General features: G+C 52.4%; 1 protein-coding gene across 2 annotated transcripts in view; it reads right to left on the bottom strand.

Annotated features, from left to right (window-relative positions):
* Window positions 1-2614: 2614 nt before the first annotated feature.
* LOC102092261 (IgGFc-binding protein-like) overlaps window positions 2615-18377 on the bottom strand; it is a 33172-nt gene continuing 17409 nt past the window's right edge. Inside the window, exons 8-13 of one of the 2 annotated variants that reach the window (XM_065044022.1) lie at window positions 14276-14825; window positions 12153-12352; window positions 10046-10426; window positions 9609-9895; window positions 7084-7105; window positions 2615-2937 (exon numbers count right to left, since the gene is read on the bottom strand). In XM_065044022.1, the coding sequence (XP_064900094.1) occupies window positions 7099-7105; window positions 9609-9895; window positions 10046-10426; window positions 12153-12352; window positions 14276-14825 (1425 nt within the window). In that variant the 3' untranslated portion in view covers window positions 2615-2937; window positions 7084-7098. The remainder of the gene's footprint in view (window positions 2938-7083; window positions 7106-9608; window positions 9896-10045; window positions 10427-12152; window positions 12353-14275; window positions 14826-18377) is intronic. The other variant, XM_065044021.1, reaches the window with a different exon arrangement.

Raw genomic sequence — 18377 nt, 5'->3', positions numbered from 1 at the left:
CCCCTCCCGAACGCCTGGGTCCCTCCCCCCGAACGCCTGGGTCCCTCACCCCGAACTCCTGGTTTCCCCTCCCGGACGCCTGGGTCCCTCCTCCCCGGACGCCTGGGTCCCTCGCCCCAAACACCTGGGTCCCTCGCCCCGAACTCCTGGCTTCCCCTCCCGAACGCCTGGGTCCCTCCACCCGAACGCCTGGGTCCCTCACCCCGAACTCCTGGCTTCCCCTCCCGAACGCCTGGGTCCCTCCCGGACGCCTGGGTCCCTCCCCTCGAATTCCTGGGTCCCTCCTCCCCGGACGCCTGGGTCCCTCCTCCCTGAACTGGGTCCCTCCTCCCCGAACTCCTGGGTCCCTCCCTAAATTCCTGGGTCCCTCCCCCCGAACGCCTGGGTCCCTCGCCTCGAACTCCTGGCTTCCCCTTCCGAATGCCTGGGTCCCTCTCCCTGAACTCCTGGCTTCCCCTCCCGGACACCTGGGTCCCTCCTCCCCGGACGCCTGGGTCCCTCCTCCCCGGATGCCTGGATCCCTCCTCCCCGGACGCCTGGATCCCTCCTCCCCGGACGCCTGGGTCCCTCCACCCGAACGCCTGGGTCCCTCGCCCCAAACTCCTGGCTTCCCCTCCCGGACGCCTGGGTCCCTCTCCCCGAACTCCTGGGTCCCTCCCCCCGAACTCCTGGCTTCCCCTCCCGGACGCCTGGGTCCCTCCTCCCCGGATGCCTGGGTCCCTCCCCCCAAACTCCTGGCTTCCCCACCCCGAACGCCCGGTCCCCACCCCGAACGCCTGGGTCCCTTGCCCCGAACTCCTGGCTTCCCCTCCCGAACTCCTGGGTCGGTCAATTGACCAATGAAGATGCGTTGGGTGGGTCAATTGACCAATGAAGACGTGTCGGGTGGGTCAATTGGCCAATGAAGTCGCGTCGGGTGGGTCATTTGACCAATCACGACGCGTCGGGTGGGTCATTCGACCAATGAAGACGCGTCGGGTGGGTCAATTGACCAATGAAGACGCGTCGGGTGGGTCAATTGACCAATGAAGACGCGTCGGGTGGGTCATTTGACCAATGAAGACGCTTCGGATGGGTCAATTGACCAATGAAGATGCGTTAGGTGGGTCAATTGACCAATGAAGACACCTCGGGTGGGTCAATTGACCAATGAAGACGCGTCGGGTGGGTCAATTGACCAATGAAGACGCGTCGGGTGGGTCAATTGGCCAATGAAGACGCGTTAGGTGGGTCATTTGACCAATGAAGACGCGTCGGGTGGGTCAATCGACCAATGATGACACGTCGGGTGGGTCAATCGACCAATGATGACACGTCGGGTGGGTCATTTGACCAATGAAGACGCGTCGGGTGGGTCATTGGACCAATGAAGACGCGTCGGGTGGGTCAATCGACCAATGAAGAAGCTTCGGGTGGGTCAATCGACCAATGAAGACGCGTCGGGTGGGTCAATTGGCCAATGAAGACGCGTCGGGTGGGTCTTTCCACCAATGAAGACGCGTCGGGTGGGTCATTTGACCAATGATGACACGTCAGGTGGGTCAATTGACCAATGACGACGCGTCGGGTGGGTCAATTGGCCAATGAAGACGCGTCGGGGGGGTCATTCGACCAATGAAGACGCTTCGGGTGGGTTAATTGACCAATCACGACGCGTCGCGTGGGTCATTTGACCAATGAAGACGCGTCGGGTGGGTCAATTGTCCAATGAAGATGCCTCAGTTGGGTCATTTGACCAATGAAGACGCGTCGGGTGGGTCAATTGACCAATGAAGACGCGTCGGGTGGGTGAATTGACCAATCACGACGTGTCGGGTGGGTCATTTGACCAATGAAGACGCGTCGGGTGGGTCATTTGACCAATGAAGATGCTTCGGGTGGGTCAATTGGCCAATGAAGACGCGTCGGGTGGGTCATTTGACCAATGAAGACGCGTCGGGTGGGTCAATTGACCAATGAAGATGCTTCGGATGGGTCATTTGACCAATGAAGATGCGTTAGGTGGGTCAATTGACCAATGAAGACGCATCGGGTGGGTCAATTGACCAATGAAGACGCGTCGGGTGGGTCAATTGGCCAATGAAGATGCGTTGGGTGGGTCAATCGACCAATGAAGACGCTTCGGGTGGGTCAATTGACCAATGAAGACGCGTCGGGTGGGTCATTTGACCAATGAAGACACGTCAGGTGGGTCAATTGACCAATGAAGACGCGTCGGGTGGGTCAATCGACCAATGAAGACGCTTCGGGTGGGTCATTTGACCAATGAAGACACGTCAGGTGGGTCAGTTGACCAATGAAGACGCGTCGGGTGGGTCAATTGACCAATGAAGATGCGTTGGGTGGGTCATTGGACCAATGAAGAGCGTCGGGAGGGTGAATTGACCAATCACGACGCGTCGGGTGGGTCAGTTGACCAATGAAGACGCGTCGGGTGGGTCAATTGGCCAATGAAGACGCTTCGGGTGGGTTAATTGACCAATCACGACGCGTCGGGTTGTCCCACCATGATCAACCCACTGTTATTTCCACCTTGGGCTGTTTCTCCCCCAACAAATCCCATTTCCCGCCAAAATGACAAATTTGACCAAAAAATGGTCAAAACCCCATCAAAAACCTCTAGAAAAAGGGTTTATTACCACCCCCGAGCGCCATATTGGAAGGGCGCGTTTTGGGGTGAAATCAGCCGGATTTTGCTCCGCCGGCGTCGATTTGATGCATTTTTACCCTCGAGGTCGTTCTCCCCTTTTTCCCGCCGATTCGAGCCTCGTTTTGGGGCGATTTGGCGGGAATTTGTGGCCCAGCGGGGGCGGGAAGCGGAGGCCAGGCGCTGATTGGTGGCTGGGCGGGTGGGAGGAGCCTCGGGGGGGTGGGCGGGGTCATGTCGGGGGGTACACGGGGGCGTCCACGTGGATCCGCGCGAGGTCGGCGCCGCGGCTGCAACAGACGGAATGAACGGGGGTGTCAGGGACCCCCGGGAGGAACCCGGCCCGGCCTCCAGGGGGCGGCGCACCCCGGAATGGGGCCAAATGGGGTAAATTGGGCTCAAATTGGGCCAAAAATGGGGAGAAATTGGGCTCGAAATGGGCTCGAAATTGGGCTCGAAATTGGGCCAAAATGGCTCGAAATTGGGCTCGAAATTGGGCCAAAATGGCTCGAAATTGGGCTCGAAATTGGGCCAAAATGGCTCGAAATTGGGCTCGAAATTGAGCCAAAATGGTTCAAAATTGGGCTCTAAGTTGGGCCAAAATGGCTCTAAATTGGGCAATATGGGTCGAAATTGGGCCAAAATGGCTCTAATTTGGGCTCGAAATTGGGCCAAAATGGTTGAAAATTGGGCTCGAAATTGGGCCAAAATGGCTCGAAATTGGGCTCGAAATTGGGCCAAAATGGCTCGAAATTGGGCTCGAAATTGGGCCAAAATGGTTCAAAATTGGGCTCGAAATTGGGCCAAAATGGCTTTAAATTGGGCTCTAAATTGGGCAATATGGGTCGAAATTGGGCCAAAATGGCTCTAAATTGGGCAATATGGGTCAAATTTGGGCCAAAATGGCTCTGATTTGGGCTCGAAATTGGGACAAAATGGTTCAAAATTGGGCTTGAAATTGGGCCAAAATGGCTCGAAATTGGGCTCGAAATTGGGCTCGAAATTGGGCCAAAATGGCTTTAAATTGTGCTCGAAATTGGGCAATATGGGTCAAATTTGGGCCAAAATGGCTCTAATTTGGGCTCGAAATTGGGCCAAAATGGTTCAAAATTGGGCTCAAAATTGGGCCAAAATGGCTCTAAATTGGGCTTGAAATTGGGCCAAAATGGCTCGAAATTGGGCTCGAAATTGGGCCAAAATGGCTCGAAATTGGGCCAAAAGGGCTCGAAATTGGGCTCGAAATGGCTCTAAATTGGGCAAAAATGGCTCGAAATTGGGCCAAAATGGCTCTAAATTGGGCTCTAAAATGGGCCAAAATGGCTCGAAATTGCGCTCGAAATTGGGCCAAAATGGCTCGAAATTGGGCTCGAAATTGGGCCAAAATGGCTCGAAATTGGGCCATAATGGCTCTAATTTGGGCTCGAAATTGGGCCAAAATGGCTCTTAATTGGGCAATATGGGTCGAAATTGGGCCAAAATGGCTCTAAATTGGGCTCGAAATTGGGCCAAAATGGTTGAAAATTGGGCTCGAAATTGGGCCAAAATGCCTCTAAATTGGGCCAAAATGTCTCAAAATTGGGCTCGAAATTGGGCAAAATGGTTCGAAATTGGGCCATAATGGCTCTAAATTGGGCTCAAAATTTGGCCCAAATTGGCTCTAAATTGGGCCAAAATGGCTCGAAATTGGGCTCTAAATTGGGCCCAAAATGGCTCGAAATTGGGCCAAAATGGCTCTAAATTGGGCCCAAAATGGTTCAAAATTGGGCTCGAAATTGGGCCCAAATTGGCTCTAAATTGGGCCCAAAATGGCTCGAAATCGGGCTCTAAATTGGGCCCAAAATGGCTCTAAATAGGGCCAAAAATGGCTCTAAATTGGGCAATATGGGTCAAATTTGGGCCAAAATGGCTCTAATTTGGGTTCGAAATTGGGCCAAAATGGTTCAAAATTGGGCTCGAAATTGGGCCAAAATGGCTCTAAATTGGGCAATATGGGTCGAAATTGGGCCAAAATGGCTCTAAATTGGGCTCGAAATTGGGCCAAAATGGTTGAAAATTGGGCTCGAAATTGGGCCAAAATGCCTCTAAATTGGGCCAAAATGGTTGGAAATTGGGCTCGAAATTGGGCCAAAATGGCTCTAATTTGGGCTCGAAATTTGGCCAAAATGGTTCAAAATTGGGCTCGAAATTGGGCCAAAATGCCTCTAAATTGGGCCAAAAGGGCTCGAAATTGGGACGAAATGGCTCTAAATTGGGCTCGAAATTGGGCCAAAATGGCTCGAAATTGGGCTCCAAATTGGGGCAAAATGGTTCGAAATTGGGCCATAATGGCTCTAAATTGGGCTCGAAATTGGGCCAAAATGGCTCGAAATTGGGCCAAAATGGCTCAAAATTGGGCTCGAAATGGCTCTAAATTGGGCAAAAATGGCTCGAAATTGGGCCAAAATGGCTCGAAATTGGGCTCGAAATTGGGCCAAAATGGCTCGAAATTGGGCCAAAATGGCTCTACTTTGGGCTCGACATTGGGCCAAAATGGCTCGAAATTGAGCCAAAAGGGCTCAAAATTGGGCTCAAAATGGCTCTAAATTGGGCAAAAATGGCTCGAAATTGGGCCAAAATGGCTCGAAATTGGGCTCTAAAATGGGCCAAAATGGCTCGAAATTGGGCTCGAAATTGGGCCAAAATGGCTCGAAATTGGGCTCCAAATTGGGGCAAAATGGCTCGAAATTGGGCCCAAAATGGCTCTAAATTGGGCTCGAAATTGGCCCAAAATGGCTCGAAATTGAGCCAAAAGGGCTCAAAATTGGGCTCGAAATGGCTCGAAATTGGGCCAAAATGGCTGGAAATTGGGCTCTAAATTGGGCCCAAAATGGCTCTAAATTGGGCAATATGGGTCGAAATTGGGCTTGAAATTGGGCAATATGGGTCGAAATTGGGCCAAAATAGCTCTATTTGGGTTCAAAATTGGGCTTAAGATTGGGCCAAAATAGCTCTAATTTGGGCTCGAAATTGGGCCAAAATGGCTCGAAATTGGGCTCTAAATTGGACCCAAAATGGCTCTAAATTGGGCAATATGGCTCAAAATTGGGCCAAAATGGCTGGAAATTGGGCTCTAAATCGGGCCAAAAATGGGTTGAAATTGGACCAAAAATGGGTCTAAATTGGGTCAAAATGGGTCGAAATTGGGCATAAATAGGTCTAAATCGGCCAAAAATGGGTCTAAATTGGGATCTACATCGAACAAAAAAGGGTCTAAACTGGACAAAAATGGGTCCAAATTGGGCTCAAAATTGGTCTCGAAATTGGGCCAACATGGCTTTAAATTGGCAAAAAATGCGTCGCAATTGGGTCAAAACAGGTTGAAATTGGGCCAAAATGGCTCGAAATTGGGCAAAAACGGGTCTAAATTGGGCCAAAAATGGTATAATTGGGCTCAAAATTGGGCAAAATTGGGCAAGAATGGCTCTAAATTTGGAAAAAAATGGCTCGAAATTGGGCCAAAAATGGGTCAAAATTGGGCTCGAAATGGTTCTAAATTGGGCTCGAAATTGGTCAAATATGGCTCGAAATTGGGCTCCAAATTGGGCCAAAATGGGTCGAAATTGGGCCAAAATGGGTCGAAATTGGGCCAAAATGGGTTGAAATTGGGCCAAAGTGGCTCTAAATTGGGCTCAAAATTGGGCAAAACCAGGTCTAAATTGGGAAAAAATGGCTTGAAATGGGGCAAAAATTGCTCGAAATTGAGCAAAAACAGGTCTAAATAGTGGTCTAAATTGGGCAAAAATGGCTCAAATTGGCCTCGAAATTGGGCATAAATGGGTCTAAATTGGCCAAAAATAGGTCAAAATTGGGCTCAAAATTGGGCTCATAATTGGGCCAAAATGGCTCAAAATTAAGCTCAAAATTGGGCAAAAACGGGTTTAAATTGGGCTTGAAATTGGGTAAAAATGGCTCGAAATTGGGCACTAAATTGGGCCAAAATGCCTCGAAATTGGGCGAAAATGGCTTTAAACTCAGCTCTAAATTGGGCAAAAATGGCTCTAAATTGGGCTTGAAATTGGGCCAAAATGCCTCTAAATTGGGCAATATGGCTCTAAATTGGGCTCTAAATTGGGCTCTAAATGGGGCAAAAATGGCTCGAAATTGGGTTCAAAATTGGGCCAAAATGTCTCGAAATTGGGCTCAAAATTGGGCCAAAATGGCTCTAAATTGGGCTCAAATTTGGCCAAAACCGGCTCTAAGTTGGGTTCAAAACTGGGCGAAAATATGTGTAAATTGGGCAAAAATGGCTGGAAATTGGCCAAAGAGTCTTTATGTTGGGCTCTAACGCCCCCTAATTACACTTTTAATTAATTACAGTGGATGGGCCAAATTGAGGCTCATCCCAATTTGGGGCGGAACGAGCGTTTGTGACACGGGGGAGCAGAAGAGCCACTTACCGGCCAGTTTGTGTGTCAGTCGCTGTGGATGAAACCAGAGAAGGTGGAGAAGACCTTCCCAAGCCAACCCAATGCAGCTCAACTAAGCCCAGCTCAACTAAACCCGGCCCAACCCAAGGCAGCTCAACTAGACCCAACCCAGCTCAACCCAACCCAACTCAATGAAACCCAACCCAGCCCAACCCAAAGCAACTCAACCCAACTCAACTAAACCCAGCCCAACCTGACCCAACTCAACCCAACCCAACCCAACTCAACGAAACCCAACCCAGCCCAACCCAACGCAACTCAACCCAACTCAACTAAACCCAGCCCAACCTGACCCAACTCAACCCAACCCAAAGTAACCCAACTCAACTCAACTCAACCCAATGCAACCCAACTCAACCCAACTCAACTCAACTAAACCCAACCCAACCAAACCCAGGTCAACCCAACTCAACTAAACCCAACCCAACCGAATCCAACCCAACTCAATACAACCCAACCCAACTCAACCCAACTCAACCCAACCCAACTCAACTCAACCCAACTCAACTCAACCCAACCCAACTCAACTCAACCCAACCCAACTCAACCCAACCAAACTCAGCTAAGCCCAACCCAACTCAACTGAACCCAACCCAACTCAGCTAAGCCCAACCCAACTCAACTCAACCCAAACGAACTCAACTCAACCCAAACCAATATAACCCAAGCCAACGCAACCCAGCTGAGCTCAACCCAACCCAGCCCAACCCAATGCAGCTCAACTAAACCCAACCCAGCTCAACCCAACCCAACTCAATGAAACCCAGCCCAACCCAGCTCAACCCAACCAATCCAACTCAATTAAACCCAACCCAACTCAACTCAACCCAAAGCAACTCAACCCAACTCAACCCAACTAAACCCAACCCAACCCAGGTCAACCCAACTCAACCCAATGCAACCCAACTCAACCCAACTAAACCCAACCCAACCCAGGTCAACCCAACTCAACTAAACCCAACCCAACCGAATCCACCCCAACTCAACACAACCCAAACCAACTCAACTCAACCCAACCCAAACCAACTCAACTCAACCCAACCCAAGTCAGCTAAGCCCAACCCAACTCAACTCAACCCAACCCAATTCAGCTAAGCCCAACCCAAAGCAACTCAACCCAACTCAACCCAATGCAACCCAACTCAACCCGACTCAACCCAGGTCAACCCAACTCAACTAAACCCAACCCAACCAAATCCAACCCAACCTGACCCAACTCAACCCAACCCAAAGCAACTCATCTCAACCCAACTCAACCCAACTAAACCCAACCCAACCCAGGTCAACCCAACTCAACTAAACCCAACCCAACCGAATCCAACCCAACTCAACACAACCCAAACCAACTCAACTCAACTCAACCCAACTCAGCTAAGCCCAAGCCAACTCAGCTAAGCCCAACCCAACTCAACTCAACCCAAACGAACTCAACCCAACCCAACATAACCCAAGCCAATGCAACCCAGCTGAGCTCAACCCAACCCAGCCCAACCCAACGCAGCTCAACTAAACCCAACCCAGCTCAACCCAACCCAACTCAATGAAACCCAGCCCAACCCAGCTCAACCCAACCAACCCAACTCAATTAAACCCAACCCAACTCAACTCAACCCAAAGCAACTCAACCCAACTCAACCCAACTAAACCCAACCCAACCCAGGTCAACCCAACTCAACCCAATGCAACCCAACTCAACCCAACTAAACCCAACCCAACCCAGGTCAACCCAACTCAACTAAACCCAACCCAACCGAATCCACCCCAACTCAACACAACCCAAACCAACTCAACTCAACCCAACCCAAGTCAGCTAAGCCCAACCCAACTCAACTCAACCCAACCCAATTCAGCTAAGCCCAACCCAAAGCAACTCAACCCAACTGAACCCAATGCAACCCAACTCAACCCAACTCAACCCAGGTCAACCCAACTCAACTAAACCCAACCCAACCAAATCCAACCCAACCTGACCCAACTCAACCCAACCCAAAGCAACTCATCTCAACCCAACTCAACCCAACTAAACCCAACCCAACCCAGGTCAACCCAACTCAACTAAACCCAACCCAACCGAATCCAACCCAACTCAGCACAACCCAACCCAACTCAACTCAACTCAACCCAACTCAGCTAAGCCCAAGCCAACTCAGCTAAGCCCAATCCAACTCAACTCAACCCAAACGAACTCAACCCAACCCAACATAACCCAAGCCAATGCAACCCAGCTGAGCTCAACTCAACCCAGCCCAGCTCAACCGAACCCAACTCACCTAAACCCAACCCAGCCCAGCTCAACCCAACTCAACCCAACCCAACACAACACAATCCAACACAACTCAACTAAACCAGACACAACACAACTAAACCCAACTCAACCCAACCCAACTCAACCCAACCCAACCCAACCCAACCCAACCCAATATGTTGACGTGGACGTTCTTCCAAGTTCAAAACCATCACCCCACGCTCGGGTGGGGTCTTGGGGGCCCACTCACCATCCCATGAAATCCTTGGCCTTCCAGGCGTCCACGACCTCGGCGACGTCCCTGGCGGCCCGGCCGTCCGGGAGCTTCAAGTCGTCACCGGCGTCACCATTGAAGTTGCCGCAAGGGGCGCAGAGCTGGTTGGCCAAGGAGGCCCCGACCGTCACCGTCACCTCCCCGGCGGGGCTGAAGAGCACAGCCACCCCGGCTGCGTGGGACACGGTGACGTTGCCGCCCGCGGCACTCAGGGAAATGGCGTCGGACACGGCGGCCGGGGGGCGGGTGAAGAGCCCGTTGACCTGCGAAACACCAAAAAAAATGGGGGGACAAATCCCAGATTGCCCCATAAAACACCAAGATGGCATCATGGTTGGACACCGGGAGGAAGAGGAGATGGATCCCACCCAAATTCCAAGTTTAATCCCCGTCTTAAGTCTGCCTCGACTTACCCACACCTCCATGTTGCCGTTGACGGTGATGAAGGCTTCCCGGAAGAAGACAAAGACGGCGGCGGCGGCCGGGACGGCGTCATCGCGGCACTCGCTGACCTCCACCACCACCTTGAACCAGTCGGGTGAGCGCTCGTCGCACAGGGCAGCCATCTTGTAGGTGCCGCTGGCCGGGAGGCGCCCGCCGGCGCCGTCGAACGTGGTCATGGAGGCCCCCGGGGACACACGGCACCGACCGCGGCTCTCGACGCAGCGTTGGGCCCCGTCCCGCGTGGCGCAGACCTGGCCTTGGGGACACTTGGTGGCCTCGCAGATGAGGCCATGGGATGGGTGGCAGTTGCATTTGGTGGAGCAGTTGTTGGAGATGACGGTTTCGCCCAACTGGAAGGGAAAGGCCGGGGGGTTGGTCCATCAAATTTTGGGGGGATTTCGCACCTTTAGAGCACAACTGAACTCAACCCAACTCAACCCAAGCCGACTCAACTCAACCCAACCCAACTCAACTCAACCCAAGTCAACTCAACCCAGCTCAAGTCAATTCAACCCAACTCAACCCAAGTCAACTCAACTCAACCCAACTCAATTCAATTCAACCCAACCCAACTCAACTCAACCCAACCCAAGTTAACTCAACCCCACTCAACCCAACCCGACTCAACCCAACCCGACTCAACCCAACCCGACTCAACCAAACCCGACTCAACCAAACCCGACTCAACCCAACCTGACTCAACTCAACCCAACTCAACTCAACCCGACTCAACCCGACCCAACTCAACTCGACCCAACCCAATTCAACCCAACCCAACTCAACCCAACCCGACTCAACTCAACCCAACTCAGCTCAACCCGACTCAACTCAACCCAACCCAACTCAACCCAACCCAACTCAAGTCAATTCAACCCAACCCAACCCAAACCAACTCAACCCAACCCAACCCAACCCAGCTCAGCCCAACCCAACTCAACCCAAGTCAACCCAACCCAACTCAACCCAAGTCAACCCAACCCAACTCAACTTAACTCAACCCAACCCAAGTTAACTCAACCCAACTCAACCCAACCCGACTCAACCCAACCCGACTCAACCCAACCCAACCCAACTCAACCCAACCCAGCTCAGCCCAACCCAACTCAACTCAACCCAACCCAAGTTAACTCAACCCAACTCAACCCAACCCAACTCAACCCAACCCAACTCAACTCAACCCAACCCAACTCAACCCAACCCAACTCAACCCAACCCAACTCAACTCAACCCAAGTCAACCCAACCCAACCCAACTCAACCCAACCCAACTCAACCCAACCCAAGTCATCTCAACCCGAGTCAACCCAACCCATCTCAACCCAAGTCGACCCAACCCAAGTCAACCCAACTCAACTCAACCCAACCCAACTCAACTCAACCCAAATCTGCCCAACTCAAGTCAACTCAACCCAACTCAACCCAACTCAACCCAAACCAACCCAACTCAACCCAAATCAGCCCAACCCAGCTCAACCCAACCCAAATCAGCCCAACCCAAATCAGCCCAACTCAACCCAACTCAAGTCAATTCAAACCAACTCAATCCAACCCAACTCAACTCAACCCAACCCAACTCAACCCAACACAACCCAAATCAACACAACCCAACTCAACCCAACCCAACTCAACCCAACCCAGCTCAACCCAACCCAACCCAACTCAACTCAACCCAAGTCAACTCAACCCAAACCAACTCAACCCAAGCCAACCCAAGTAAACCCAACCCAACTCAACTCAATGCAACCCAACCCAACTCAAGCCAATCCAACTCAACCCAAGCCAACTCAAGTCAACTCAACCCAACTCAACCCAAGTCATCTCAACCCAAGTCAACTCAACCCAACTCAACTCAACCCAACCCAACTCAACTCAATCCAAGTCATCTCAACCCAAGTTGACTCAGCTCAACCCAACTCAACCCAACTCAACCCAAGCCAACTCTACCCATCCCAACTCGGCTCAGCTCGACTCAGCTCAACCCAACCCAACCCAACTCAACCCAACGGACGACCCAGACAGCCCAACCCGCCTCCCCACACCATTCCCACCCCATAACCCCCCCTCTTTGTCCCCTCACCTTGATGTACCTCCCTTGGTGGACACAACCGCACTTCTCCATGGGCACGCAGGCGTCCCCGTCCCACAGGAAGCCGTCGTCGCACTCGCAGCCCTCGAGGCAGCGCCAGGCGCACGGCACCGGCGCCGTCAGCGCGGCGCAGGCCTGCTCGCAGCCGCGGGCGCACAGCGCGTAGTGACTGCGCGCCGGGCAGGAAAGCGCTGGGGAAGACACCAAAAACGCCCCGTTTCACCCCAAAATTGAAGGGGGTGGGCGCGCGGTACCTCTAGGGGGCGGGGGGAGGGGAGGGGTGGGCCAATGGGAGGCGGCGGGTGGCGGCAAAAGAGGCGGGAAGGGGAGGGTTTAGGGGCTGATTAAAGGGGTTGGGTTAATTTAAGGTGAGATTAGATTGATTGGATTGAGATTAATGAAATGGTGTTGGGATTAATTAAATGATATTTAAAGGGGTTAAGTTAAAATGAATTTAATTAAATTCAAATGATTGAAATTAAAGTGAAAGCTGAATGTTTTTGGCGGGAACACCTGAACTGTTTGGTGGGAAATCTGAATTTTAGGGCGGGAAAACCTGATTTTGAGGCGGGAAAACCTGAACTTTTTGACGGGAAACTCAAACATTTTGGTGGGAAACGTGAACTTTTTGGCGGGAACCCTGAAATTTTGGAGGGAAATCTGAACTTTTTGGTGGGAAAACTGAATTTTCGGGCAGGAACACCTGAAATTTTTGGAGGGAAACCCAAACTTTTTGGCGGGAAACTCAAAATTTTGGCAGGAAACCCGAACATTTTGGAGGGAAACCTGTACTTTTTGGCGGGAACCCCAAACTTTTTGGTGGGAACCCCAAACTTTTTGTCAGGAAACCCAAATTTTGGGGCAGGAACACCTGAACTTTTTGGAGGGAAACCGAACTTTTTGGCAGGAAACCCAAAATTTTTGGCGGGAACCCCCCGAAATTTTGGCAGGAACCCTGAAATTTTTGGTGGGAAACCCGAATTTTGGGGCAGGAACACCTGAACCTTTTGGTGGGAACCATGAACTTTTTAGTGGGAAACCCAAACTTTTTGGCAGGAACACCTGAAATTTTGGCAGGAACCCCGAACTTTTTGGAGGGAAACCCGAACTTTTTGGCGGGAACCCTGAAATTTTTGGTGGGAAACCAGAATTTTGGGGCAGGAACACCTGAACCTTTTGGTGGGAACCATGAACTTTTTGAAGGGAAACCCAAACTTTTTGGCAGGAACCCCTGAACTTTTTGGCGGGAACCCCTGAACTTTTTGGTGGGAAACCTGAACTTTTTGGCGGGAACCATGAACATTTTGGTGGGAAACCCAAACTTTTTGGCGGGAACCCTGAACGTTTTGGCAGGAAACCTAAACTTTGAGGCGGAAAACACTGAACGTTTTGGCGGGAACCCCTGAACTTTTTGGCGGGAACCCTGAACTTTTTGGCAGGAAGCCCGAACTTTTTGGAGGGAAAACAGAACTTTTTGGCGGGAACCCTGAAATTTTGGCGGGAAAAACGAATTTTGGGGTAGGAACACCTGAACTTTTTGGAGGGAACCCCTGAAATTTTGGCGGGAACCCTGAAATTTTTGGTGGGAAACCTGAACTTTTTGGCAGGAACACCTGAAATTTTGGCAGGAACCCCGAACTTTTTGGAGGGAAACCCGAACTTTTTGGCGGGAACCCTGAAATTTTTGGTGGGAAACCCGAATTTTGGGGCAGGAACACCTGAACCTTTTGGCAGGAACCATGAACATTTTGGCGGGAACACCCGAACTTTTTGGCGGGAACCCTGAACGTTTTGGCGGGAACACCCGAACTTTTTGGCGGGAACCCTGAACGTTTTGGCAGGAAACCCAAACTTTTTGGCGGGAAACACTGAACGTTTTGGCGGGAACCCCTGAACTTTTTGGCGGGAACCCTGAACTTTTTGGTGGGAAACCCGAACTTTTTGGCGGGAAACTTTTTGGCGGGAAACTTTTTTGGCGGGAAACTTTTTGGCGGGAAACTTTTAGGCGGGAAACTTTTAGGCGGGAAACTTTTTGGCGGGAAACTTTTTGGCGGGAAACTTTTAGGCGGGAAACTTTTTGGCGGGAACCCCGACCGTTTCGCCGGCAAACTCACGGCAGAACGCCTCCGTCCTCCACTCCTCGATCCGTCCTCCCCCGGCCTGGCAAGCGGCCGCGTACGCCCCAATAGCCCTACACAGCGCCTCCTCGTCGCCCCCGGCTCCGCATACATCACGGACGCATCGCCCCCAATATTCCTGGGGTCCCACGTGCGGGTGACACGTCCCGAACGGCCCTCGGGGGTCCCGGATCACCCCGCACGCCTCCATGGCCGCCTCCTCGTCGCCGCAGCCGCCGCCGCCGCCGCCGCCGCCATCGCAGGAGCCGGGCGGCACCGCCCACGCCGCCACGAAGTCCCGCAGGCTCGGCGCCGCGGCGCCGCCGGGCAGCTGGAGGTCGTCGTCGGGGTCGCCGTTGAAGTTGCCGCCCAGCCCGCAGAGGTGGCCGCGGTAGCCGCCGGGCACGTCCAGCAGCAGGAAGGCGCCGGGGGTGAAGAGAAGGCGAGGGCCCCACGCGCTCCACAGCGACACGTGGGCGCCCTCGCGCGTCACCCGCAGCGTCCCCGACGGCGTCGCCAACGGGAGCGGAGCCCGCTCGCCGTCCACCTGCGGGACAAGGGGACGTGGTTGCAAAGAGCTGGTTGCAACTTGCAAGGGGTTGCAGCGTGCAAGGGGTTGCGGTGTGCAAGGGGTTGCAGTGTGCAAGGGATTGCAACGTGCAAGGGGTTGCAAAGAGCTGATTGCAACGTGCAAGGGGTTGCAACGTGCAAGGGGTTGTAACATGCAAGGGGTTGCAACGTGCAAGGGGTTGCAAAGAGCTGATTGCAACGTGCAATGGGTTGCAATGTGCAATGGGTTGCAACATGCAATGGGTTGCAAAGAGCTGATTGCAATGTGCAAGGGGTTGCAACGTGCAAGGGGTTGCAAAGAGCTGATTGCATCGTGCAAGGGGTTGCAACATGCAAGGGGTTGCAACATGCAAGGGGTTGCAATGTGCAACGGGTTGCAGTGTGCAATGGGCTGCAACATGCAAGGGGTTGCAACTTGCAATGGGTTGCAACATGCAAGGGGTTGCAATGTGCAAGGGGTTGCAACGTGCAAGGGGTTGCAGTGTGCAAGGGGTTGCAAAGAGCTGATTGCAACGTGCAAGGGGTTGCAACGTGCAAGGGGTTGCAAAGAGCTGATTGCAACGTGCAAGGGGTTGCAACGTGCAAGGGGTTGCAACGTGCAAGGGGTTGCAACATGCAATGGGTTGCAACATGCAATGGGTTGCAATGTGCAATGGGTTGCAAAGAGCTGATTGCAACGTGCAATGGGTTGTAACATGCAATGGGTTGCAACGTGCATGGTTTCAATGTGCAAGGGGTTGCAACATGCAAGGTGTTGCAGTGTGCAAGGGGTTACAACGAGCGATGGGTTGCAAAAAGCTGATTGTAACACGCAATGGGTTGCAATGTGCAAGGGGTTGCAAAGAGCTGATTGTAACGTGCAAGGGGTTGCAACGTGCAAGGGGTTGCAGTGTGCAAGGGGTTGCAGTGTGCAAGGGGTTGCAACATGCAATGGGTTGCAACGTGCAATGGGTTGCAACGTGCAAGGGGTTGCAAAGAGCTGATTGCAACATGCAAGGGGTTGCAACATGCAATGGGTTGCAAAGAGCTGATTGCAACGTGCAATGGGTTGCAATGTGCAATGGGTTGCAACGTGCAAGTGGTTGCAACGTGCAAGGGGTTGCAACGTGCAAGGGGTTGCAACATGCAAGGGGTTGCAACATGCAAGGGGTTGCAGCGTGCAATGGGTTGCAACGTGCAAGGGGTTGCAAAGAGCTGATTGCAACGTGCAATGGGTTGCAGTGTGCAAGGGGTTGCAGCGTGCAATGGGATGCAGTGTGCAAGGGGTTGCAGTGTGCAAGGGGTTGCAGTGTGCAAGGGGTTGCAAAGACCTGATTGCAACGTGCAATGGGTTGCAGTGTGCAAGGGGTTGCAGTGTGCAAGGGGTTGCAAAGAGCTGATTGCAACGTGCAATGGGTTGCAACGTGCAAGGGGTTGCAACATGCAAGGGGTTGCAACGTGCATGGTTTCAATGTGCAAGGGGTTGCAACATGCAAGGGGTTGCAGTGTGCAAGGGGTTACAACGAGCGATGGGTTGCAAAAAGCTGATTGTAACATGCAATGGGTTGCAATGTGCAAGGGGTTGCAAAGAGCTGATTGTAACGTGCAAGGGGTTGCAACGTGCAAGGGGTTGCAGTGTGCAAGGGGTTGCAACATGCAATGGGTTGCAACGTGCAATGGGTTGCAAAGTGCAAGGGGTTGCAATGTGCAATGGGTTGCAGTGTGCAATGGGTTGCAGCGTGCAAGGGGTTGTGGTGTGCAAGGGGTTGCAGCGTGCAAGGAGTTGCAACGTGCAAGGGGTTGCAACGTGCAAGGGGTTGCAGCGTGCAAGGGGTTGCAATGTGCAAGGGGCTGCAATGAGCAATGGGTTGCAGTGTGGAAGGGGTTGCAGCGTGCAAGGGGTTGCAATGTGCAAGGGGTTGCAATGTGCAATGGGTTGCAACGTGCGAGGTGTTGCAACGTGCAAGGGGTTGTAACATGCAAGGGGTTGCAACGTGCAAGGGGTTGCAAAGAGCTGATTGCAACATGCAATGGGTTGAAATGTGCAATGGGTTGCAACGTGCAATGGGTTGCAAAGAGCTGATTGCAACGTGCAATGGGTTGCAATGTGCAATGGGTTGCAATGTGCAATGGGTTGCAACATGCAAGGGGTTGCAACGAGCTGATTGCAACGTGCAATGGGTTGCAACTAGCTGATTGCAACATGCAATGGGTTGCAAAGAGCTGATTGCAACGTGCAATGGGTTGCAACGTGCAAGGGGTTGCAACATGCAAGGGGTTGCAGCGTGCAATGGGTTGCAACGTGCAAGGGGTTGCAAAAAGCTGATTGCAACGTGCAATGGGTTGCAGTGTGCAATGGGATGCAGTGTGCAAGGGGTTGCAGTGTGCAAGGGGTTGCAAAGACCTGATTGCAACGTGCAATGGGTTGCAGTGTGCAAGGGGTTGCAGTGTGCAAGGGGTTGCAAAGAGCTGATTGCAACGTGCAAGGGGTTGTAACATGCAATGGGTTGCAATGTGCAATGGGTTGCAACGTGCAATGGGTGCAGTGTGCAATTGGTTGCAACGTGCATGGTTTCAATGTGCAATGGGTTGCAACGTGCAATGGGTTGCAGTGTGCAAGGGGTTGCAGCGTGCAATGGGTTGCAAAGAGCTGATAGCAATGTGCAATGGGTTGCGACGTGCAATGGGTTGCAGTGTGCAATGGGATGCAGTGTGCAATGGGTTGCAGTGTGCAATGGGTTGCAACATGCAAGGGGTTGCAGTGTGCAATGGGTTGCAGTGTGCAAGGGGTTGCAACGTGCAAGGGGTTGCAACGTGCAATGGGTTGCAGTGTGCAAGGGGTTGCAAAGTGCAAGGGGTTGCAGTGTGCAAGGGGTTGCAAAGAGCTGATTGCAACGTGCAATGGGTTGAAATGTGCAATGGGTTGCAAAGAGCTGATTGCAACGTGCAATGGGTTGCAATGTGCAATGGGTTGCAATGTGCAATGGGTTGCAAAGAGCTGATTGCAATGTGCAATGGGTTGAAATGTGCAATGGGTTGCAACGTGCAAGGGGTTGCAACGAGCTGATTGCAACATGCAATGGGTTGCAATGTGCAATGGGTTGCGATGTGCAATGGGTTGCAACGTGCAAGGGGTTGCAATGTGCGAGGGGTTTCAATGAGCTGATTGCGACGTGCAAGGGGTTGTAACATGCAATGTGTTGCAATGTGCAATGGGTTGCAACATGCAATGGGTTGCAATGTGCAATGGGTTGCAATGTGCAAGGGGTTGCAAAGAGCTGATTGCAACATGCAATGGGTTGCAATGTGCAAGGGGTTGCAACGTGCAATGGGTTTCAACGTGCAATGGGTTGCAACATGCAAGGGGTTGCAATGTGCAATGGTTTGTAACATGCAATGGGTTGCAATGTGCAATGGGTTGCAAAGAGCTGATTGCAACATGCAATGGGTTGTAACATGCAATGAGTTGCAATGTGCAAGGGGTTGCAAAGAGCTGATTGCAACGTGCAATGGGTTGTAACATGCAATGAGTTGCAACGTGCAAGGGGTT

Source organism: Columba livia, chromosome 31, assembly GCF_036013475.1.
Source record: "Columba livia isolate bColLiv1 breed racing homer chromosome 31, bColLiv1.pat.W.v2, whole genome shotgun sequence".
Lineage (NCBI taxonomy): Eukaryota > Metazoa > Chordata > Aves > Columbiformes > Columbidae > Columba > Columba livia.
This window is presented reverse-complemented; position numbering and strand designations above follow the sequence as displayed.